General features: G+C 31.8%; 7 protein-coding genes and 1 non-coding gene across 15 annotated transcripts; 4 read left to right on the forward strand and 4 right to left on the reverse strand.

The window, feature by feature from the left end:
* The first annotated feature begins 25 nt into the window (after positions 1 to 25).
* On the forward strand, positions 26 to 3,487 carry LOC136343864 (serine--tRNA ligase, cytoplasmic-like). Of its 5 annotated transcripts, none has more exons than XM_066290832.1 (8): positions 42 to 146; positions 774 to 991; positions 1,291 to 1,359; positions 1,546 to 1,620; positions 1,751 to 1,861; positions 2,269 to 2,482; positions 2,737 to 2,974; positions 3,075 to 3,487. In XM_066290832.1, exons 2-8 carry the CDS (start codon positions 957 to 959, stop codon positions 3,245 to 3,247), a joined length of 915 nt encoding a protein of 304 aa, XP_066146929.1. In that variant the 5' UTR covers positions 42 to 146; positions 774 to 956; the 3' UTR covers positions 3,248 to 3,487. The 5 variants fall into 5 exon arrangements, with proteins under 5 accessions (XP_066146932.1, XP_066146929.1, XP_066146933.1 ...); XM_066290833.1 differs by lacking the exon at positions 42 to 146 and adding an exon at positions 299 to 453; XM_066290835.1 differs by lacking the exon at positions 774 to 991 and having other exon boundaries at positions 26 to 146.
* Positions 3,249 to 10,025, reverse strand: LOC136343853 (putative leucine-rich repeat-containing protein DDB_G0290503). Of its 3 annotated transcripts, none has more exons than XM_066290808.1 (14): positions 9,643 to 10,025; positions 9,055 to 9,358; positions 8,630 to 8,992; positions 8,255 to 8,505; positions 7,971 to 8,143; positions 7,794 to 7,914; positions 7,512 to 7,745; positions 7,228 to 7,449; positions 6,837 to 7,061; positions 6,557 to 6,783; positions 6,230 to 6,461; positions 5,974 to 6,144; positions 3,955 to 4,044; positions 3,249 to 3,804 (listed from the first exon to the last, which is right to left on the reverse strand). In XM_066290808.1, the coding sequence occupies exons 1-14, from the start codon at positions 9,754 to 9,756 to the stop codon at positions 3,724 to 3,726; spliced, it is 2,808 nt and encodes a 935-aa protein (XP_066146905.1). In that variant the 5' UTR covers positions 9,757 to 10,025; the 3' UTR covers positions 3,249 to 3,723. The 3 variants fall into 3 exon arrangements, with proteins under 3 accessions (XP_066146905.1, XP_066146907.1, XP_066146908.1); XM_066290810.1 differs by having other exon boundaries at positions 3,623 to 3,804; positions 3,951 to 4,044; XM_066290811.1 differs by lacking the exon at positions 9,643 to 10,025 and having other exon boundaries at positions 3,623 to 3,804; positions 9,051 to 9,339.
* Positions 10,026 to 10,145: 120 nt separating this feature from the next.
* Positions 10,146 to 11,428, forward strand: mRpL11 (mitochondrial ribosomal protein L11). Its single transcript, XM_066290842.1, has 4 exons — positions 10,146 to 10,373; positions 10,810 to 11,002; positions 11,063 to 11,183; positions 11,233 to 11,428. Exons 1-4 carry the CDS (start codon positions 10,239 to 10,241, stop codon positions 11,369 to 11,371), a joined length of 588 nt encoding a protein of 195 aa, XP_066146939.1. The 5' UTR covers positions 10,146 to 10,238; the 3' UTR covers positions 11,372 to 11,428.
* A 121-nt stretch (positions 11,429 to 11,549) lies between these two features.
* Positions 11,550 to 11,621, reverse strand: TRNAG-UCC (transfer RNA glycine (anticodon UCC)). The gene has a single exon. It is a non-coding gene; the product is annotated as a tRNA-Gly (tRNA).
* Positions 11,622 to 12,850: 1,229 nt separating this feature from the next.
* sro (SDR family oxidoreductase shroud) lies at positions 12,851 to 15,319 on the forward strand. The gene is made up of 5 exons (XM_066290819.1): positions 12,851 to 13,398; positions 13,580 to 13,789; positions 13,879 to 14,031; positions 14,095 to 14,247; positions 14,388 to 15,319. The coding sequence occupies exons 1-5, from the start codon at positions 13,152 to 13,154 to the stop codon at positions 14,771 to 14,773; spliced, it is 1,149 nt and encodes a 382-aa protein (XP_066146916.1). The 5' UTR covers positions 12,851 to 13,151; the 3' UTR covers positions 14,774 to 15,319.
* A 246-nt stretch (positions 15,320 to 15,565) lies between these two features.
* On the reverse strand, positions 15,566 to 16,962 carry LOC136343865 (uncharacterized). 2 transcript variants are annotated; one of them, XM_066290838.1, is made up of 5 exons: positions 16,515 to 16,962; positions 16,288 to 16,443; positions 16,087 to 16,235; positions 15,845 to 16,031; positions 15,566 to 15,789 (listed from the first exon to the last, which is right to left on the reverse strand). In XM_066290838.1, exons 1-5 carry the CDS (start codon positions 16,625 to 16,627, stop codon positions 15,627 to 15,629), a joined length of 768 nt encoding a protein of 255 aa, XP_066146935.1. In that variant the 5' UTR covers positions 16,628 to 16,962; the 3' UTR covers positions 15,566 to 15,626. The 2 variants fall into 2 exon arrangements, with proteins under 2 accessions (XP_066146935.1, XP_066146934.1); XM_066290837.1 differs by having other exon boundaries at positions 15,567 to 15,789; positions 16,288 to 16,452.
* A 1,570-nt stretch (positions 16,963 to 18,532) lies between these two features.
* LOC136344185 (uncharacterized) lies at positions 18,533 to 19,961 on the forward strand. The gene is made up of 4 exons (XM_066291397.1): positions 18,533 to 18,676; positions 18,858 to 19,089; positions 19,503 to 19,637; positions 19,739 to 19,961. Exons 1-4 carry the CDS (start codon positions 18,533 to 18,535, stop codon positions 19,945 to 19,947), a joined length of 720 nt encoding a protein of 239 aa, XP_066147494.1. The 3' UTR covers positions 19,948 to 19,961.
* Positions 19,962 to 20,367: 406 nt separating this feature from the next.
* Positions 20,368 to 21,921, reverse strand: LOC136343869 (uncharacterized). The gene is made up of 2 exons (XM_066290845.1): positions 21,219 to 21,921; positions 20,368 to 20,947 (listed from the first exon to the last, which is right to left on the reverse strand). Exons 1-2 carry the CDS (start codon positions 21,337 to 21,339, stop codon positions 20,694 to 20,696), a joined length of 375 nt encoding a protein of 124 aa, XP_066146942.1. The 5' UTR covers positions 21,340 to 21,921; the 3' UTR covers positions 20,368 to 20,693.
* Positions 21,922 to 22,460: the final 539 nt, after the last annotated feature.

Raw genomic sequence — 22,460 nt, forward strand, 5'->3', positions numbered from 1 at the left:
ATCATTACTAACAGGCGTAGCGGCAAAATTACGTTTGTAGGAAGAAGAGCAAAATTAAAGAAAGCAATAAAACGACATCTCATAAGTCAATTTTCAAGTTACTTCCCATTTATGACTTCAAAGAAGTAGATAATTAAATTACTTCGGTAAGTCATCCATATTATTACTTGTATTTTTTGAATAAATTGAGTTACGGATGGATTACAAAATTAATGTAGCAATACGGTTTTTTGAAACTGTTTCTATCTAGGAATATGTATACTGTCGAGCGCGACGTTGTCAGATTTACTTTTTACATGTATGTTTGTTGGTTTGCAGTTACTTTAATTGGTTCTCGTATGTATTTTCGATTATTTCCATATAAACTTGATATTTGTCTACAATCGTTAAGTACTGATATACCTATAAAGTGTACAGTCATCACGAAGAAGAATAAATGTTATCTTTTCACCAGTAAGTAAAATTTCTTGTTTTGTAAAGTTATGTCGATAATAGATCTAACTCATTAGCTTTCCTGAACTGTGAAGTAGTATAGTGTCTCTACTTCGCTATCTTTCGTGAAAAATTATTTTAAATTAATTCTCCGTCGAATAATATCGAATTATTTGAGGATTGTTGTAGTATGCATTCCTTGCAAATGTTAATATACATTTAAAAAAAATTCGCTCTAAAGAGTGTCCGCATAAATTTGCGTCGTATGTTTAAGAAACACCCTGTACACTGCTTTGGAATGCAAAGTGTGTCAATTTGCCATAATTGGGCATCTGTTGCAGCCTCCCAGTTGATGTTGGGAAGCATAGTCTATGGATTATACTTTTAAGAATTAATTCTGCTGAGAAATTTAATGATAGAATGGACATACACTCTAATCATTTCTGCAAGAACCATTTTCAATGTAAACCTGATGGGGGAAATGATTAAAACTAGGTTTAATACCTTTCCCCTTCAATTCAGGCATGGATTGCATGCTTGCTGATTCTGACACTGCCAGGTAAGCAGACACCTATAGCCAAAACAGGCATTAATAGTGTGCCCACAAGTTCTTGAAACATATGAATTAGTCTTTAGTAAAAAATATATATGTTGACCAGAAGTCCTATGCAAGCAAACAATAGTAGGTGCCACTTTGGGTTCAGATAATATACCTCATGCAAATGAGACTGAGGAGAAATATTACATTTTTTTAGCTATTAATCATACAGCTATAAGGATAAGAATCATAACTTTAAGAAATCCTCAATATCAAAGCATAGTAATGTCAATTTACAGTAGTCATATTATTTGTTTCAGTCATTCTAAAACTCAAATGGTAAAGATCGAAGAACCTATTGATTTTCACACATTACGTGTGGTAAACAGGTAAGCAAAGGAATTCCAATCAAAGATTCTACAAAAAAGTCACAAATATACATTTAATTACCAATAATTTTAGAACAACATGCATTGAAACTGTTTAGATCAGAAAAAACACTGAATCACTCCTGATTTTATATCCTAAATAAGTTGCACAATTGTAACTAATAAGTAATAATATTTTTGTTTAAGAACATCAACAACTGATTCAGCAAGTGAAGCTGAAAAATATATTAAGCAGGAGTCTATTGATTTGGAATCAGTAAGGTTTGTATTGCATGGTAATAATATAAATCATAATCAGCAGGTTAAAAAATAACTTTTTCTCAAAATTTATCAAATTTGACCATCTTCCTTGTTTGTTTTATGTATAATAAATAATTTTTCATTTCGGCAGCTCTGCTACTAACTCACCAGACAACAGTGAAATGCAACCAATTCAACCTACTAAAAAGATGAGAATTTCCTCAGTTCCACAAATATCTGTACCAATTAAAAGAACAATTCAGTAAGTTTATGGTTCCTACTTTAAATTATTTATAATTGTGTGTATTAAATTATGTTTTTTTTTATTAATTTCTTAGAATACATAGTTTTATACGCAATAGCGTTTTAGGTATATGGTAAAATAAACTACTGGCATTACTAGGGATTTCATAGTTATTTATGTAATATGTACAAAATATTCAACTTATCCATTTATGGACCCACTGGTAAGTTCACGTGGCGATAAACTAATTCGTCTCATAAAACCTCATTATGCACACGTTACACATTACACACACAAACAACATTTTATGTCAAAATTAAAATGCAATTCAGGTCAGTCGGTATCAATTCATTTTTATTTTGTACAATGCTCCTATTATACTGCTGGCGTTAATTGTAATAAAGAAAATGTGTTTTCTCTTTTAGAACCAGACAATTTTCTATTGATGATTTTCAAAGTGAAGAGAATAAAAGAATCTACCAAGAGTTGAATACAAGAACGCAGAGTTTTCAAAAGGCTATTAACGTCTTACAACGAAAAAGGCGATTTCTAGATGCAAAAATCCTAAGACTGAGAACCACAATTAAAGTTATTACAGATAATTGTGGGAATTTGCCGGTAGACGCTAAAAAGCTGGATGTAAGTATTGTAAAACCATGATACAAGAATTAAAAAATAAAAATTCAAAAATTAAGTGACAGTTTTCTTAATTCAAACCAGTGATTAACGAGACTTCATTTCGTAAGTAATTGTGTAGTGAAAGCAAGTATTTTTTATTTATTAGAGCAGTTGGCAAATAAGATCAGGAAAAACTCTGGTTACTGTAATTCTACAAATACGGACAGCAATTTGAATTAAAATTTTCAGTTAATTGTTAATATTTTATTTCATAGGACATTTGCGACAGTGATGGAAGTTCCGACAGTGACTGTTCTAGTAATAGTGATGTTGAAACTATAGAAGCCAACGTAGATATTTTTAACACTGCCGAGTTTATACTAGCTGAACAAGGCGAGGGTCGCCATAGAACCAACGAGTCCAAAAACATTGATGATCTCACTAACGAAGATCAATCGCTTTCATTTTGTAATTTTACTTTCGCCAATCAGGTTCAACTAACATTTTCAAGTCGTAAGTCATTGTGGAGTATAGTTTTTTTTCCTACAAATTAAGTGTAATGTAGAAAGTTATATCTCTTGACTATTTCCTGATGGTTAGCATTTTTTTCCAGATACTGAAAACCAAGAATTTAAAAAATTACAAAAGAAAATCGCTTGGACTGCAGATCGCGATGTAACATTATCTAGAGAAATATACCAGCTTAAAAACAGAGTTTTCATGCAGGATAAAAAAATCGAGGAAATGAAACGAAACCTTACTAAAATCAAAAGAGAGAACAACTAACTTAAAATTATTGGTTGATTTTTATTGTTAACATTATTATAACAAGGAACCAAGATCTTGAGCTACAAAATTCTTAATTCGCCGTACTGAATCACCTAATCAAAGAAGGAAAAGCGGAAGAAGAACAGTCTGCATTGAAGATTAACACTGAGAAACGATTTGTACAATAAGCGTATTTTACTTATTTGTATTATACTATTATTACCTCAATTAAATAAATAATAATAAAACAATGAAAAAGCCTGAACATATATTACAAAGGGTCATAAATTTTGCAAGTTCGTTTTGTAGATTGAATAGAACGACGTACCTTTTTCAAATATATGGAACGAGTTCCTCGAAACATTATTATTTACTAGAGAACACTACGAAAGATTCTTGTCACTATTTTATTATCAGTTGTCTCTTATTTGTATAAAAATAATTTAATATAAATATTAGACCCTAATATTAGATGATATTCAGTACATCACATACTATTTCCATGGAGGTTTACCGATTTTCCTATCCAACGGTCTGGCACTTACATCATTATACTTATTTTGGCTTTCGAGATCCTAAAAGTAAATATCTTTTCTCCAGCTCACGAAAAAACAGCATCAAAAATGCCTTCATTTGATTACTATTTTGACCTCACAACTACCATAAAACTATCACTTTCAACGAAATTATAATACTTTACGAAATATAAAATTATACATACTTACAGGCGCGTTCCATAATGCTCTTTGTTGGTTATGGTGGAGTTTGCTTTCTTTATTTTCCTCAATTGGGTTTCCTGGTAGCCGATTCAATAACTAAAGGAAAAAAATTATGAAAATTGCGTCAAGTAATATACTATATACAGGGTGGTCCACTTTTTTGTAGCAGGATTTTAACAGTCGATAGACAAACTTATTTTAAGAAGAAAAGTTCATATCAACATAGGCTCATAAATGCTTCGTCTTAAAAATACCGGGCGTTGAAAATTAAAAAAATATTCGATTATTTTTTTATAACACTCTAACCTTTAGAGATATTTAAACAAAATTTGGTGTACAGCATCACATTGTATAGTGCCATATTCAGTAAAAATATTACGGCCCACGAGCAACTAGTCTCGGAGTTGTAGGATTTTACTATCATAAAATTCAATAAATTACTAATACGGTCCTGTCTAAAGTCAAATTTCAATTTTTTTCTTAAATAAGTAATTCATTCTCTACAAAAAATGTCTCTTGACATTTTTTCGTATCTGGCTCTGTTGCGTAACAAATTTATATTCTTTTATTAGATAGTTTCTATGAAAATGAGTAAGATGCAATAAATAAACAAAGTTTGCCATGAAAAATAAACATTACCTTGACAACTGTCACAATTTACACGAAGTGATTCAGTGGTGCATAATTTTCTTTACTTAAAAGTAAAATAATGCCTTTCCAATTTTCAAATCAAGAACAAGCCGATATCCATTTCTGCTATGGAGTTGCAAATGGGAACTCCGCGAAAGCAGCAAGGGAGTACAGAAGAAAATTTCCTCATAGACGCCATCCGCATCCTTCAGTGTTTGTGAACATTCACCGACAATTTGCAGCTTATGAACTGAATATTAGACACGACGAACGACAAAACAGAAATAATATCCGGCAAGAGAGAATCAACAATCAATTTTTTGCAGTTCTTAAATACAGAAATGCATAAAATGTTGGAGGAAATTCCGCTGAATTTGAGATTAATGGGTTGGTTCCAACTTGACGGTTGCCCAGCTCATTTTCATAGAAATGTAAGGAACTGGTTGAACCATAATTTTCCGGGAAGATGGATTGGACGAATGGGGCCTGTCGCTTGGCCTCCACGTTCCCCCGACCTAACCCCGTTGGACTTTTTTGTATGGGGATTTTTAAAAGAACAAGTGTATGCAACTCCTGTGACAACAAGGGAAGAACTTATTGGCCGCATTAGAGATGCGTGCATTGAATTGAGAAATCATAATTTAATTGGGGTTCTCCGATCTATTAGACGTCGATGTGAATTATGTGTGCAACAAAACGGTTCATATTTTGAACACATACTTTAAATTAAGTGAATTTTTGTAGCTCTTTTTAAAAAATTGTTTTTATTTAAATAATGTTTTTAATTAAAATTATGTTTTATCTAATGAAAGAATACAACAATTGTTACGCAACAGAGCCAGATACGAAAAAATGTCAAGAGACATTTTTTGTAGAGAATGAATTACTTATTTAAGAAAAAAATTGAAATTTGACTTTAGACAGGACCGTATTAGTAATTTATTGAATTTTATGATAGTAAAATCCTACAACTCCGAGACTAGTTGCTCGTGGGCCGTAATATTTTTACTGAATATGGCACTATACAATGTGATGCTGTACACCAAATTTTGTTTAAATATCTCTAAAGGTTAGAGTGTTATAAAAAAATAATCGAATATTTTTTTAATTTTCAACGCCCGGTATTTTTAAGACGAAGCATTTATGAGCCTATGTTGATATGAACTTTTCTTCTTAAAATAAGTTTGTCTATCGACTGTTAAAATCCTGCTACAAAAAAGTGGACCACCCTGTATAGTAGAGGGTAATCATTAAAAGAAAAACGTAAGCACTAAAATATCAAAAGCATGTCTAGGATCACTTCATCTATTAGTAAATATCATTGATGCTAAATAGCAATTTACTTTTTCAACGCCAAAGTTTTTCTTTCTCGATTTCGGCATTGGTCACACTTACCATATTAATATATTTTTGAATTTCACTCTCACCCTGTTTGGCAACTCGGCTCGAAATAGGAGTTTCATTATATTCACCTGCATTTTGAATATTTTCTTTTTTTAATTGCTCATTATTGCTTGCTAAAATCGGGAATTGTTTAGAAGGTAACGTGGTTGTCGGTGGTACACTCTAGAAATATTAAAAGTAAACTTTAAATAACGTACAAATAAGAATTACTTAAAAATAGGGGCATCGTGTATATCTAATTTCTTACCTGCTCATTACTGAGTGGACTAGAACTACAACTAATCATTTTAAGAGCCTCATTCCACTGACTCTCCATGACCTTCTGCAGTTGTTTTGCAATTTCCGCTCTTTTCTCCGGAAGATGCGCAAGTTTACTCTGTAAATATTCAAGTTCTTTGTCTTTTTGCGACATACGCATTTGGTAAAGTCTAATCTCCTCTTGATGTTTCTGTTCTAGTAACCTCGTTTCTAAGGCGCACCTAAGGTACCAAAACAATTAAAACACATACAACACATTGCTTTGCTAACAAGCACTAAATTGCTGTAGGATAAATATTATTATCCAGAAACAAACTTTTCAGATATTTCTTTGATGTGATTTGCAGCCGTCTTAGCCATTGACAGTTCCTTTCTCTTAATTTCCTCCAAATTATTTTGGTTTTCTTGATCCAACTGATTTTGCATTTCCTTTCTTTTATTTTCAACTATAAGTTCCAATTGGCCTTGATAAAAGTTACGCAGTTCTACTTTCATATTTTCTAGTTTATGTTTGGATTGTTCTAATGCCTCTTTTAATGTTTTCTAAAAAATATTTACAACACCGTACTGCAGGTTGATATGTTCAAGAATATTACCTCATTAGTCTTGTAAATTTGTTCGTTACTTTTGTAAATTGTAAGTTCATTGGTCAGTTTCTTTTTCTGTTCCATTAAGTCAAAAATTATGTTTTTATTGTCTCTCAGCTCTGACTGCAGCAGCGAACACTCGTTCTTCAGTAAAGTAAATTCCGATTGACAAACTTCGACAGCTTTTCGGCTCTGTGTTACTTCCTCGCGTGCATTGTTTAGAACATTTTTGTTCTAAAATTGATCACAAAGATAGTAAAATATATCACTTTTGTTTTTAACTCAAATGGCTTTTTATATAAAGTGAATCACAAATATTTGTCCTTCATTCTTTAAACACCAAAAATCTAGTTTATTTTTATTAAAAAAAATAAGAATAAGGCTAAAGTAAAAAACTCACCTCATTTAATTCAATTTCTTTCATGGTAATTATATCAGCCAATTTCTTATTTTTCTCATACTCCTTTTGATAACTTGTTTGCACTTCCTTAAACTTTACTTCATTTTGCTGAAGCTCTGATTGTAAATCCGTACAACGCTTCTCTAAATGAGACATTTTCTCCTTATTCTCTTGAGTAAGACTTAAGCACTTTGTGGCTTCCTTTTCATAATATGCAATTTGCTGCAATGAAAAATATCATTGCGAACACAATATAGAAAATATTAATTTATAACTGGTCTTACCTGATTGGCTGACTCAATTTCAACTGAAAACTGATTTTGCAACCTTCCCACTTCTATCTCCCATAATGCCTTCTCTTCATTTAATTTCTTTAATTTTAAGGCAGTTATTTCTAATGTGCCCCCAAGTTGTTCTATAGATTGGTTTTTTGTTTGATCCACTTGAATGGCAACCGCCAGCTTTTGTTGTAATTCCAGATTTTTGCTTTGCAACTCTTGAATTAAATGTTCACAATGCTAAAAACAGACGCTGTTTTAACATATTTCGCTATGACATAAACCAACCTGACGTCTAAGTTTTTCTTCTTGTACTTTTTGAGCTAATGTGGTAGCAGGTACCTGTCCAGTACCCCAAATATCAGCAAGATTCAAAAGAGCTAAATTGTCACTTACAATATTTACGTTTCTGAAATGATTTAAAAAACGTATTAATGAGACATCAGAAAGTATGACTTTTGGTACCTTTTCTTTTGTACTTTGACATCATTTGAAATAAAATTAGAATTTTCCAGCAATTGTTTATGCATATTTAAAACAGCTAAGGCATTCTCATGTAGAGGGCTCTGTAATAATTCATTCCTTTCCTGACATGCCTTTGCAAAATCTCCGCTGTCAAGATTTTGTCTCTTACCATTCTAAAAATAATAAAATGAGTGAATAGTGTAACAAAAGTAAATAACAATTAGCTTAGTAAATGAATTCCTACAAAAACGTATAACTAGCATTTCTAAAATACAAGAACTTACCTCGGTCTGTTCTGTCTGCCGCTGAAATAATTCTTGACTGAATTTATTCAATCCACCTTGCTTATTAAAACGATTGTAAGCTGTTAATTGAGTTGACTCAGAACTACTCGGACTAGTCTCATCAAAATTTCTAATATTTGAATTAATATTTGTAGTCGTGCTAGAAGATGCTTGAAAAGTTGGCTGTAGATGACTTTGTCTTACAGGAATATCTTTCATTTTTTTTTGTTTATACAAAAGATCTCTTGCACCTAAAAATAAATATTGAATACTATAAATGTGTCATTGATAATGGAGTCAATTGCAATTAAGACAAACTGAATTAGCAGATTTGAGGCTCCATAATTTTTCATAGGTCTTAAAAAAGGAAATTACCTGCATCATAATCAGGAACACTCTCAGTATTATTTTCACATTGCCATGCATTTACCTTAGAAAATCTTTCGCTTGGCACTACATTATCACCTAATTTTTCTTTATAAATTTTTACTGGTTGTTTATTTATTTCAAAAATTGACTCTTTAATGTCCTTTTCATTATGCAACAATTTACCAGTATTATCTACGTTTTTATTAGGTTTAGAACCAATTTGTTTATTTTCCAAGTTGCTAAATGCACTTTCAAGATTTCTAACTGCATGATTTCTTTGAATACTTTTCACGTTTGATATAAAAGTGTCTATTTCATTAAGCACTTCAGTTTCTTCTGTAGGGCTGCATTTTGACAATAAACTTGGTACTAGAAAAAATATTAATTATAATCAACCCAAAAAAAGTTCACCTAATGATTGGTTCACCTACAAAAATTCTGAGGGGTATGAAATTTGACCGTACTCTCTTTAGTACCACGCGTACTAGGAGAATTTGGCAATGAATTAAGTTGAATTTTTTCATGTGGCTTCTGTGGAGTGCTTTGAGTACTCCATGGTTGATATAAATCATCATTGCTATAGTACTTTCGACGAGATGACAGCTTAAGATCAAACATTTTATTGGTCCTTTCCAAATCCAACGATTGCTGCTTTGTTATTGGATTTATTAAGCTATTAAGACTTACATCTGACATATATTCAATGCCTTCAATTCTATCACGGAGGTCTGAAACCTAAATTGTGGGTATTAATATTATAGAAGGATTTTTATTATGCTAACTTTAAACATTTATTTATTTATTCAACAAGCATCAAAGTTACTGAAATCCAATGAGAGAGTTCCACAATATAAAAAAGAAAGAAAGTATATGTGCTGATCTTATTGCGATTTAATTAACCTTGTTTGGGTTATTTCAAACTTTGAGATGTTTAACTTGCTACTGCCCTAGTTGACCTGAGGTTTCCCGACAGATGAATGAATAAAATACTTATTACTACTGCTACCTAATAAATTTACCTGTTTGATCAAACTATCTACAATAGTATAATAGGGAGGTTCAGGCTCTGAATGGACATGAAAGAAATCAGGAGGAATTAGTAGTAAATCGTCGGTACTATCAGTGTCGCTCATAGCCGCTTTTAAAATATGTAAACTGATATAAATTGATGTACATTGCTCATTACAAAAGATAAATTATTATATCACTACAAATTGTGAGCAAAATACTAACGTTCTTATTTTTAATTATAAACATTTGTACTGTTTTACTAGCAAATGACCATTTATTAAAAAGCTTGGAGGGTTACCATAAAAATTTTGAAAAATATTTAAATAAAAAATAAACAAACAAACAATTTTTTGATAATACATCTGTCAGATCTAAAACGTTTTCTTTGCCATTGAATGTGGAGCACTGAGAGTATGTGTATTGTGAAGTTAACGATACTTATTAGTTGACTTAATGATGAGAAAAACCCCTGTGGCCATTTAATTTTACTCCTAACCTTAGATTCACAATTAATGTAATTTTTCAATAATACCCATTCAAAATAAAGATAATTTAATAAAAAATTGTAAAACTGAAAATAAAAAACCGACAATAAAGGTAAAAAATGTCTAAAGCCGCTGCAAGGTTGAAATCCATGAAAAAGGCGGTCACTGATAAAGTAGTCCATGGAAAAATGGTAACAAACATCCCTGCTGGCCTTGCGGCAGCAGGACCTCCTTTAGGACCTATGCTTGGCCAGGTAACATAGGTGCCTTAGATGCATAAACGTACTATTTAGTTATATACATTAAGATAACCAGCCATCTTTCTAATAAAATAATGTCCCATTTGAATGATTTATCTTTTTTCGTCAATTAGACATTCATTATAACTTGAAAATGGGGGTAGGTAGTTTGAAGCCAATACCCTGTTCCCATCCAAAGCATTGATTAATAACAAGAAGATAGAAGTTTTGAAAATGCCCAAGATAGTACCAAGTTATATATTAATGTTTGCTAGCTGTATATCAAAAATGATAGGTGTATATTCATAAAAAGCAGTTTTATGCTATGAAATTACCCACAAGAAAAATAAAATATCTAATTTATTACATTACTTTATATCTGAAATATCTTCTTACATATATAGAATTTTTTGTAATATTCTTAATGTTTGGATGCTATTATTATTTACAGCGAGGAATCAACATTGCAGCTTTTTGCAAGGAGTTCAATGAGAAAACCAAAGAAATAAAAGAGGGAATCCCTTTACCTACAAGAGTGACTGTAAATTCCGATAGAAGTTTCAATTTAGTTATCCACCAACCCCCAGTAGTTTATTTTTTAAAGCAAGCTGCTGGTATCCAAAGAGCTGCAATGCACTCAAATGGTGACCTTTTAATAACGAATGCAAACTACCTTAGGGACCTACATTCTAATTAATTTATAGAAATAGCCGGTAAAGTGACGCTTAAACATGTGTATGAAATAGCAAAAATCAAAAGTAGTGATCCTCCTTTGCAAATCTATTCTTTAGAACGTATATGCAAAATGGTTGTAGGAGCGGCAAGGTATTTCATGCGGTATATAAAGCAGTTGGAATATTTGTTCAATTTTTAGGTCATGTGGCATTGAAGTTACAAAAGATTTAGACGCCACGGAATATGGGGAATTCTTAAAAGAGAGGGCCGTTATAGTAGAACAACAGAAAAAAGAACTGCAAGAAAAAAAAGAGGCCAAATTGTTACGTGCAGGATAATTTATATCATTGTTTAAGATTTTAGTCTAGAATTAAATAAATAATTAGATTTGATAATCAGTTTTATTTATAATGATAAAAAGTACGGAACGTTCCTTTATTTCCCCTCATTTCATTTTGATAGCTTTGAATACGTTATTTTTTTTTAAGAATTAAGTGGATAAACAAAAAAAAACTATGCGATGGCCGGGAATCGAACCCGGATCAACTGCTTGGAAGGCAACTATGCTGACCATTACACCACCATCGCAATTGGTGTTCGATCCGGATTGTCTGCAGATCTTTAAAGTTGTTAAAGTGATTCACAAAAAGGAAAAAACTTATCTGAGGTGTAGCGCATTAATTTGAAACCAATACAATATTGATAATTATTTTATTATTTTAGTAATTATATGTTTAACAGAATGGAGCGTTCATTTAAAACACTAAATTTATTTTATAGATATGTAAATATTAAACAAAACTACCAGTGCAAAGAAATTTGTAAAAATGCAATTAACACTTTCGTTACACAAATGTGTTTGACAAAAGCATAAAGTCCGGTTATCCTTCAAGTGCACGCAACCATCTCTCAATGTGATTCCCTGATTGTTTTTCTGGTACATACAGCCTCGTTGGGTAAATCTTTGGCTTCCATTTTGTGTAATGTCCAAGTAGCAGAAAGAGTTTTTATTTAGTGGACACCCAAATATTTTTTCAATTTTTTCTTCTTGTTTAGAATGTCTAAACACTGTAATATCACAAACGGGATATGGGTCTGAATATGAAGAATTGCATTGATAACACACTAAACTTCTTGCGTATTGCGTATCTGGGTTAAAGGTACGTGGATTTCTATTATCTTGTAAGGACATTCCAACATAAAGGAGGAAAATTATCTGAGAATAAATCTTGTTCGGCAACTTACAAATTGTATAAAGTGTATTCTTCTTAATTTAGAATATAAACATGAAATTTGAATTATTGGGATTTTACTGGGATTAAATCGCGTCCTTTTTCTTCGTGTTTTCATTGAATTCGTAATTATGACAAATGTCACAAATACGACAAATGTCGAAATTTTGAATATGGTCAGAAAATGTGTTATTTTATGTAGCGATTGGAATATCCGCACTCAATATGTAAAATGATATTTCCTAAAAAAATTAGAACGTATCGCTTTGTAATTTGGCTGTAGGAGAAAGAAATCAAAAGTAAATAGTGTCAATTTGAAGGTTTTCAAGTTGCTGCCTGCATGTGTAGAACTAATAGCAAGCTTTGTAAACCATTGTAAATCAAATCAATGATACCTGCTTTTAGTACATGATTTTCTTCAATCATTTAATCATACTTTAATGTGCGTATATACTGAAAAGAAATATTCTATCAACATATTATAACGTTAATTTATTGTAGAAGTCGCTAACTTCTAGAATAAAACAGAACTTCCACACAAAAAAAGCAAAAAAAAAGTCATATATCTCTGTATTCAACATTCGACTCGTCGATGTTTCCAAAATATCGATCATTGCGCATGTGCGTCATCCCTAACCACAACATTTACTTTTTTAAAAATGAGCGTTTTGTATCAAAAGATATAAATTTAACAACAGTTTAACTTTACATCCTAAAAAATCCTCAGAATGTCTACATGAAGATTACGGCGTCGACAAATTTTTATTCAAACAAAACTAAGATTTCGAACAATAAATTTGTTATGCATTCAACGATAGACAAAATCCGATTAAACAGTCGTTCGAGGCATTAGAAATTCAAATCTACAGAAAAACTTTAATACATAATGGGTTCTTTTTCAAAGTCTGTAAAAACTTGTTTCGAAATAATCAATGAACTCTACATCGCCGTTGGAGCGGGTTTCTTGGGGATGGGAGTGCTTCTTCGACATGGGTTTCAGTCACACCAAACCATCAAGTGTTTCTCGGTTATTGGGATAACTGCTGCTTGTCTAGCCTTTGTATTTACTTGGGAGAAGCAGAAGATTATTGCAAATAAAAAGAAAGTTGTTATTATTACTGGATGTGATTCAGGTAAGGAATGGATCAGCTATTTTATATATATATATTTTGTGCTTAAATTTATGTCTAATATTTTAATTCAAATAAAGCCATACTTACAGTATTATTAATCACTTTTTTTTTTTCATAATGTTTCTTTAAGCCCATGAAATCTATCTTTAAATGACACCAGTTAGATTAATAAGTTTTATAGGTCTTGGTTTCTCACTGGCCCAACATGCAGCTGAATGTGGCTTTACTGTGATAGCAACTTTTTTGACTTTAGACTCAAAGGGCTCTAATGAAATTAAAAGGTTATATGGAGGATATATTATTCAAATTCAACTTGATATTACTGACAGCACGAGTATTCAGAATGCAGTGCAAACCATGGAACATTATTTTAGTAAAAATGCTGGCTATTGTAAGTAAAAATATCTGAGACCAGTATTTATATACAACCTAAGAGTTGAAGGACATGGACTTCTGTTGAACTATTTTATCCTTTTGAAGGTCTTCATGCCTTAATTAACAATGCAGGTGTGATGGTGTTTGGAGAATTTGAATGGCAAACTGAAAAACTCATAAAACACCAACTAGAAGTAAATCTTCTTGGTACTTTTAAATTGACCAATGCCTTTTGTTATTTACTGAGGCAACATAAAGGTTTGGTTTGTACTTGTTTTTTTTAGTCAATGTTGAATGCAGTTGAATGAATATTTTAACTAGGCCGAATTATTACTGTATCCAGCCACTGTGCACTGGCAAATTTACCAGGCATTAGTGTATATGGAGCCACCAAGGCAGCATTAAGTTCATGGACTGATGGGCTTCGAGTTGAAATGGCTAAATATGGTGTTCAGGTGATTAGTTTTATACCAGGTAAAGTTCTATTGATTGCATAAAATTTCAGTATTACAATCTATATGAACTCCAACCTAGGTGGTTGAAGAGCTGACATTCCAATTTCATATTCACCTGTAACCTTATATAATTCCTTAGGGGTAGTTTTTTAATTTCAGGTTCGTTCACGACGGAAACCAACATCATGAGCCGGCAATTACAAAATGTCCAAGAGATGCACGAAAATTTTACTGAAGAGCAGCAACGTTTTTACAATGACTACTTTAAACGATACAACATATACTTGTCTTTCATAACGTCGCCTCCGGAGCCCCATAAAATTCAGGATGAGAAATTATTCGAGGTTTTCGAAAACACCCTATTGGACAAATATCCGAGTACAGTTTATAAGTACGAACCTTTAAGATATAAGTTTTATCACTTTTTATTCAAATTCAGTCCAGTGCAACTGCGAGATTATTTTGTGACCAAATTTATGGCAATGCCTGAATATAAGAACGAAAATTTAAGCGAAGACGATTTTGAAGATTTAGGTGGCGATTAAAAAAGTGAAGGAAGTTTTAGAGGATGAAACTATTGAACAGAGAGAGAGCGTTAAAGTAGTGGTATCTCACTTTGGAGCTTCGATTCTGTTTCATTTGTAAGATCTGTAATATCAATATGTGTGTGCATTACAATGCTTTTTTCTGCATTGTCTTATCTTTAAAAAGTAAATCAGCATTAGACAAATATGTGTTAGTTATGTGAACATTTGATAATAGGTGATTTATATAAATCTGCTTCGATTATTAAGTAATGTTACATACCTGTTGTGAAGTTAAACTAGTTTGGAAATAGAATACATGCAAGTTCCTTATATTATGTCGTAGAAGTTTTATAAATTATTTAGTTTTGTTTTATTTTAAATTGTGTGTAAAAAATTAAATTAGGGATCATTCTAGTCGAAACTTCTGAACTAATTAATTAATCGTATAAATTCCAAACAACAGATCTTTTATGTTTTATTAAGTACCGTTTTTCACCCGAGTTTTAATTAACGTTTGGTTGTAAAAATGGTGAATTAAAAATAAATTAATTCTCTTAGCTGAAACATTTTTTAATTTAGTGGAAAATTCTCACAAAAGAATTAGATTACGGCCAACAAGGGGATACCTAGTTCTAACATAATCACAATTAGCAATACGGAGGGTTGAATACTATCAACGTCTTGTGGAATTTTTCTGTACCCGGTGTAGAATTGAAAAAAAAATGTTTTCTACTTCGACACCAATCTTAAAACACAGTTAAATTTGCCAGAGATAGAAATATAAAGTTCGTGAGAATTTACAATTTTATTTAAATAAATAAATTATTTACTAGTTTCTAAATGATAAACACTATAGTAACACATGTAGATGTTAATTAACAGGCATTAAACTAGACACAACCTTCATTACACTATCTTTGTTCAGAGGACATTTTGTGTAAGTGCTAGCACATTTATCTGCATCTTGTGATCTTCCAATATCCACGGCTTCTTTTATCGCTGTGCCGCCAATTGCGTATGAAAACAACGAGTTCCTAAATAAAGAAAAAACCGTGAATTTAAAAAAGAACACATTTTATGAATTTTTACTTGGTGAAAGTTAACACGAATTCATCTACACTCGAAGCTTCCCCGGCTTTGGTATTTTTAACTGCATCATTAACAACATTGCATATTATTCTTTGAGTGCAAGATGTACTGTCGATATCATTCGCTGCTAGAGAATTGTCGATTCGTGATAACAAATTAGTTACTGTGGACATCTCTTCTTCTAAACCTAACAAGCATGAAAGGAAAAATCATGTGCTTACAGTAGAAAAATTTAGTTGTACCCCTAGCATAACCTTCATGACCCCCAGCAAATATTTGAGCAATTTTTGGGATGATCAATATTGCCCCTAAGCCAATCAGGGCACCTAAGGCTATTCCTCCAACGTCTAGTTTCATCGTCCCATAGGTCATTCCATTACTATTTCCATAGCTGTAATTACTAACATCTGCATAGTTCTTGTTTGAAGATAATAATTCCTAACCTGTTTCCGGAAGGTCCATAAGAGATGGCTCCAAATCGCGATTCTTTGGGTTCTATATCTTTTTTACCCTCGGCTATAGGATTTTGGGGAATGTACGTTTTATTTTTGTATCCTTTTTGATAGGACAAGTCTGATTCGTAATATCTGTGACTCGGACTGAAACCCCTCAAATAAAAAAAATATATGTATATTTAAATAGGTATATAAATTTCTAAGAAGCAACTTACGCATCTTCTACATCGTATTTTTTAACGGAACCAGCAACGTTTGAAAGAAATCCCAATAAAAGTAATAATAGAAAATTGTATATTTCCATGTTTAGTGAAAATCTAATGAACATTTTTCTTTAGAGGCACTATGACACTATGGAGTATAACTTTATCACTGACAAAATTTGCAACTATAACAAATTGTTTTATATGAGGCGTTTTTTACAGGTTGCTGCACCCAAACAATACATTACATGATTATTACATGATGAGTCGCAGGAACCACCATTCGAATATTGTATTTGATAATTAACTTTGAAACAATATACCCCAAGCTTCAATAAGTTTTACTACAAAGAAACGTGAAGATGTAATCGGGATTGTCGTTATTTCATTTTTAGAAAATCGTTCTTGGTTAACGACATATTGTTCTTTGTAGACTTCTTGTAAGGAAGTACGTAGGTAGTTTTGGAAGCTATTTTCCGCTAATATATTATTTGACTTTATATGTCATACTAAATGTTTATTCTCTCTTAATTTTTTTTTGGATAAACAGGCTCAACACATAAAACATAGCAATTATGTAATTAAGTGCATACATTTTGTTCTCATCATAGGATATCTCAGTTATTGATAGAAATATGGAAAGAGTATTCTTCAACAATTCTAATCCCTATAGAAAGTTCAAATATCATACATGTGTTAAGTACTTATAGGAATATTCTGAACTGTGTTAAAAACTTTATCAAGTTTCATTTAGAACTCTACCTTTTTGCTCTATGACATTTTGGTTATAGACTTATTTCTATCTCCATTCTCTCCGTCAGGTCTGCTCTTAAAAATTTCCAACGGAGATTCATCAAGATCAGGCTTAAGGCTGATGTAAATTTTATCACGCTTATATAACTTTTGTAAAATGCACAGTGGAGCACGAATCCAAGTCTGCAAAACGAGTAGTAAAAAATACGTGGTCATGTTAAAGGTGTAGGTATTTATTATAAATATTTATATATATATTTCCTATAAGTGTGAGACTTTACCGCACGTCCTTACGAGATGAAAGTAATAGTTTATGACACACAATTGAGAGTGGCACGTGTTAGTGTCAAGACTTTTACGACATATAATTCTATAAAAGTTTTCGACCGTCCTTCTCCTAATACCTACGTAGGTTGTCTCTAATACAGAAGAGAAATTTCATTATCCATTACCTAATTGTTCCGCAAAAGCGAAAGCATTTCTAAATTCTCTAAAATGAGACATTTTCGTGTGCAAGTAGTTCCCGTTAATTTACGATAATATGGTACCTATTGTCGGTAGTCGGAATTTTTTTTTACAGAATTGTTGTGCAGGTTGCTAATTTACTTTTAATCAGTGCCTTAATAGCTTAATACTTATTTAAAAGTAATGTATCTACTCTGAAGGTCTGCAGAAAGTGTCGACATAGGCCTAAGCGTTAAAACAGAGGTCCAGACATTAATTCAAAACATAAAGTTATGATTGTGTTGAAATATCATCGTTATTATAGTGTATTGTTGATTATTGCGATTTCAAGTGAAGTATGTTGTAACTTTACGGATTCCTATTTAACTTTAAACAGTGGTTCAAGCAAGACTTATGGAGCTCGACATTCAAGGTTGATAAATTTCAATGCAGATGGAGATTTGCAGGTATACATGTCAAATTTACTACCTAATATAGCATCCCAGTTCCTCTCGTGGAGGGTGTGACGTGGAAGGTGTGAGTTTGCATGGGGTTTAAAACCGCTTAGACAGGTCTTCTCAGCGCGCTCCCTTAAAGGTCGCTCGGGCAAGGAGTACCAGAGAAGCGGCGTTCCAAGGTCAAAATTTGCAATTTTTACCTAATCTACTCTTAAAAACCCCTCATCATTGCGGTGCAAATGTAAATAAATGTGTATTGAAATGCTGGATTAGTTCGAATTTTCGGTCAACGAAAATATGAAAATGAATGAGAAAAAATGGGAAATTATCTCAATCTAATATCAAGTGAAGTATTAAATTTTAATTTTCGCAAATATGATTGATAACATGCAGTACGTTCGCGTAATTAAAGGAATGTATGGAGGTAATGATAGTGCCGTTCCTGATGAAGTCTCTAGAGAAATTCTTAATTCGCGGCAGAATAAGCTAATTATTTTTAGTGATAAGGGAGCGGTAAGGGTACGTTCATATCAATTGATTATTAAATATTACATTAAGTCTTGAATTTTGTATTGGTTTTGATGAACGAATACCCCTTTACTCTCCTTAACTTCTATCAAATTCCACTGACTATTTCTTTCTTGAAAAATAGATAATACGCTTTAATCTTAACTTCACTTAAGTAATAACTTTTTGCCAGCTCGACTTAGACTTCAATGTACCATTTCTCACTCTACCCATCAAGCGATCAATGGACTTGGCCAAGACTTCCCTGGTTAGTTTCAATGTAGGAGCAATATTACTCACCGGAGTTATTATATTTGGCACAGCTGTAGCTCTCCCAGTGATTTTGATGTTTTTTAATAAAAAAGGGCTCATACCGGCAGAGAATCCTTTAAATATTATTTACGGTCGTGCAGGGGCACAGAAGAGTAAGTAACTTTTTTATACATCTTTGTTGGTAAATCGAATACTAGGTAAGTTTACTGGTATCAGAAGATAGTCACAAAAAAATCTCGCACAATGTTATGAAATTTCTATGAAATTCTTTGTATTGTACTTTTTGACAAACTCTAACATCTAATTGGAATTTGCTTTGGTAAACTAGACTCTAGTATACTTACTATAGTATACTTTGACGTTCTTTAAAAATACATTAGTGTCGATATGAGAACGAATTTCTTATTAAACAATTATATGAAATGGGTCTAAGGGCTATTTGAATAAAATATGATTCCTACTCTCTCTTTTTCGATTCTGAGCCTTTTTCAAAATTAATTTAAAATAAAATAAATTCGATCTTATTTGAAGCTAATCATTGTTCGTGTTTTTATGCTACTATTAGGCGAAGACTTGAGATTATGGAGTTATTTGAATGCAATCGACACATCACTGCTAGAAAACAACATAGACCTAACTTCGTGCTCCCAGAGATTTGTTTGTTGGATGGTGAAAAAGTCGGCACAAAATGTAACAAAAGGTAATAAATAAATAAAGAAATAAAATAGAGATATAAATATATATTTTTTAATTAATTGATATGAGGTTTTAATATAATTTCAATTTCTTATTTATCTGCAGGCAAAGGGTCCAGTTCCGAAAAAATTCTGGACGGTCTCGCCAATAGTAAGTGGATCCAGGAATATGCATTAAACTCTTTATTTAAAGAAGCAGTAATAAATGGTATTGAGGACAAAAATTGCACTGCTGTTTATGCTAGATGCAGCTTTAATCACGAATCTGTATATTATTTCATTAAACGTTCCTTGGATATCTTCACTGTGGGGTGAAATATCGTAATTTGTTACCCATATTTCTGTTATTCATTTAATTTTAATGTATTTCTCTAAATATATATACATTTTTTATTTGGTTTTATGATTCACGCTTCATTTTTATTAATTTAAATTACTATGAAAGTAAACGAGGACTACAACACCTAAGTGTCTCTATTTTCTCAATATCGGTTTATGTCTATTCGATTCAGCATGGTGTGTAATATTGTTTCGAAGATCACATAAACTATTTTCTGAGAACATTTTGTTATTCTATACTTCTGTAACATTTTGGTGGAAATATGCATTCCCATCGAAAGGAGAGATAGTAACATAAAGATAAAGTGAAAATGAGGTGAATTTGAAACTTGCATGTATGGATGTCACAACTCAAGAGATTCTCAACGAGATGATGGAGGACAAATCCCAAAGAAGTTTATTAAAATATCTATGTATGTATTATCATAATTTTACATAGTCGGTGCATGCACACTACTCAAAGATGTACATTATGTCAAGTACGAACATTTACTTAATACCTAAATATGAACTAATGAAAAAACTTTATGATCTATTAATATTAGTGATGTTCCACATATTGTAATGCCTTATGTTACATCATTCAGTCAATAAACTACTTACTATAACTCCTACTTACATAATAATTACTTTAAAACAAATAATATAAATGACACTTGTAGAATTTTCTTTCAAAACCTTTTAAATATATTTTATCATAAAACCTTGAGGTAACACATTTATCAGCTATTATTAAAGCATTCAATTAAGTTTTCCAAATACACGGCAGATCTTAGATGTCCAGACTTATTCCTTCCTACCAGTACGAAGTTACATTTGAGGAACGGATACTCGTGGCTAACACTCATATTGAGGCCGTTGGGGAATGATGTTTGGAAATTTTTATTGAGAATTTCTACTTTTCTAGAGATATCGTTAACTTCACGTTTCATGTCATCTATTGTTCGGTCCGAGATAAATTTCCCTAAGAGGAAACCTGTGAAAAAGAAGTTACATAATTTCGATGATTGAATTTAATTCATGGGATCAGCGATGTATTAAGTGGTTTAATACATTTTACCTAATTTTAATGCTTCATTAGTTATTAATTGTTAATTAAGAATTTAGGAAAAATATTAATTTTATTTATTTCGCCACAATATTATATAGGTTGTTCAAGATCAAAAGGCTTGATTGGACCGAAGAGAAACACACTTGTACATTTTAGCTTCAATATTATTAAATATTTTACATGTAGGTGTACTTACCTCCCAGGATGGCGAAAAAAGTCACTGTAAGCAGAAAACTCCAACAAAATCGTTTAGTGACAAATTCTGAAGTAGGTTGATTCACGTTCCTACTGGTCTCGACACTTAAAATTCTTTGCATTTTCAACTACTCAATGCAATATCAAATCATAGCACATCGTTGTGAATAACAATACCACTGTCGTTTTATATTAAATTTAAACGAAAAATAAAGTATTTTTACCATAGACTTCAGAAAATTAAATTTAATCTATATTTAGACGTGGTAATTATGCACCTGTTGTTCGAATGCTCTAAACAGAGGAAAATGCGATATCCAACTGACAGGGATTTCAGCAAAGCTCATTCACGAGCTTGGAAAACCTGGAAATTCTGAAAACCTGGCGAGAAAATGGTTTTGTCTACGTTGATTGTTCATACAATGTGAGTCATACTCACAAATATTAAACATATTAAATTTCAAAATGTGTTAATGGTCAAAATATGGTAATTTCTCTGCGATATTTCCCGAAGCGACGTGTTATAATGTAGTTTTCAGTTGATCTTACTTATTCTGGAAACAAAATACTTTGGTTGTTTCTTAACACGAATTCATGGATTGGTAGGTGCAAATGAGTCAACTTTTCGATTTTATAATTCCCAAAATGTAAATAAAAACAAGTAAATAGTCTAGCTTCCACTGTGCGTGGTTTTACTAATTAGAACGCCCTATTAAATGTTCATAAATAGATGCGGGAGTATAAATACACTGTCTGTCGCAAAAATCGCAAATTTTTCAGTAATCTTTGGCCAGACTCCAACAATAGAAACTGAAACAGGTTGAGTCAGAATTGATCTACAACTTATGAAATCGAACCTTCATTTTACCAAGTGGTGTGTACGTTTTAATCAGTTAATTGGGCTAAATAAAGCGTATTTCCAATAAAAAAATTCAGCCACAAATGACATAATATGGGTAATAACAAGCTAAGCCAATTATCTTAAATAAATTGGGTATATATTTTTGAGTTACTAGATTGTATTTCAAGCCACTATCACAATCGTTTTGGTCAATGTTACAAGGTATCGTTGTAACAGTGACAATTGTTTCCAAGAAAGTAGATTAGTATTTTTATATGCATATATTAGCTGTAATTGTATATTTTTATTGTCATTTCCGCCATAGGAAATTAACGAAACAAATTGGAATAAAAAAGCCGTGCTCACACTAGTTTTTGGCATCCGAGATTTCAGGAGCTTGCT

This window comes from Euwallacea fornicatus, chromosome 16 (assembly GCF_040115645.1).
Source record: "Euwallacea fornicatus isolate EFF26 chromosome 16, ASM4011564v1, whole genome shotgun sequence".
Classification (NCBI taxonomy): domain Eukaryota; kingdom Metazoa; phylum Arthropoda; class Insecta; order Coleoptera; family Curculionidae; genus Euwallacea; species Euwallacea fornicatus.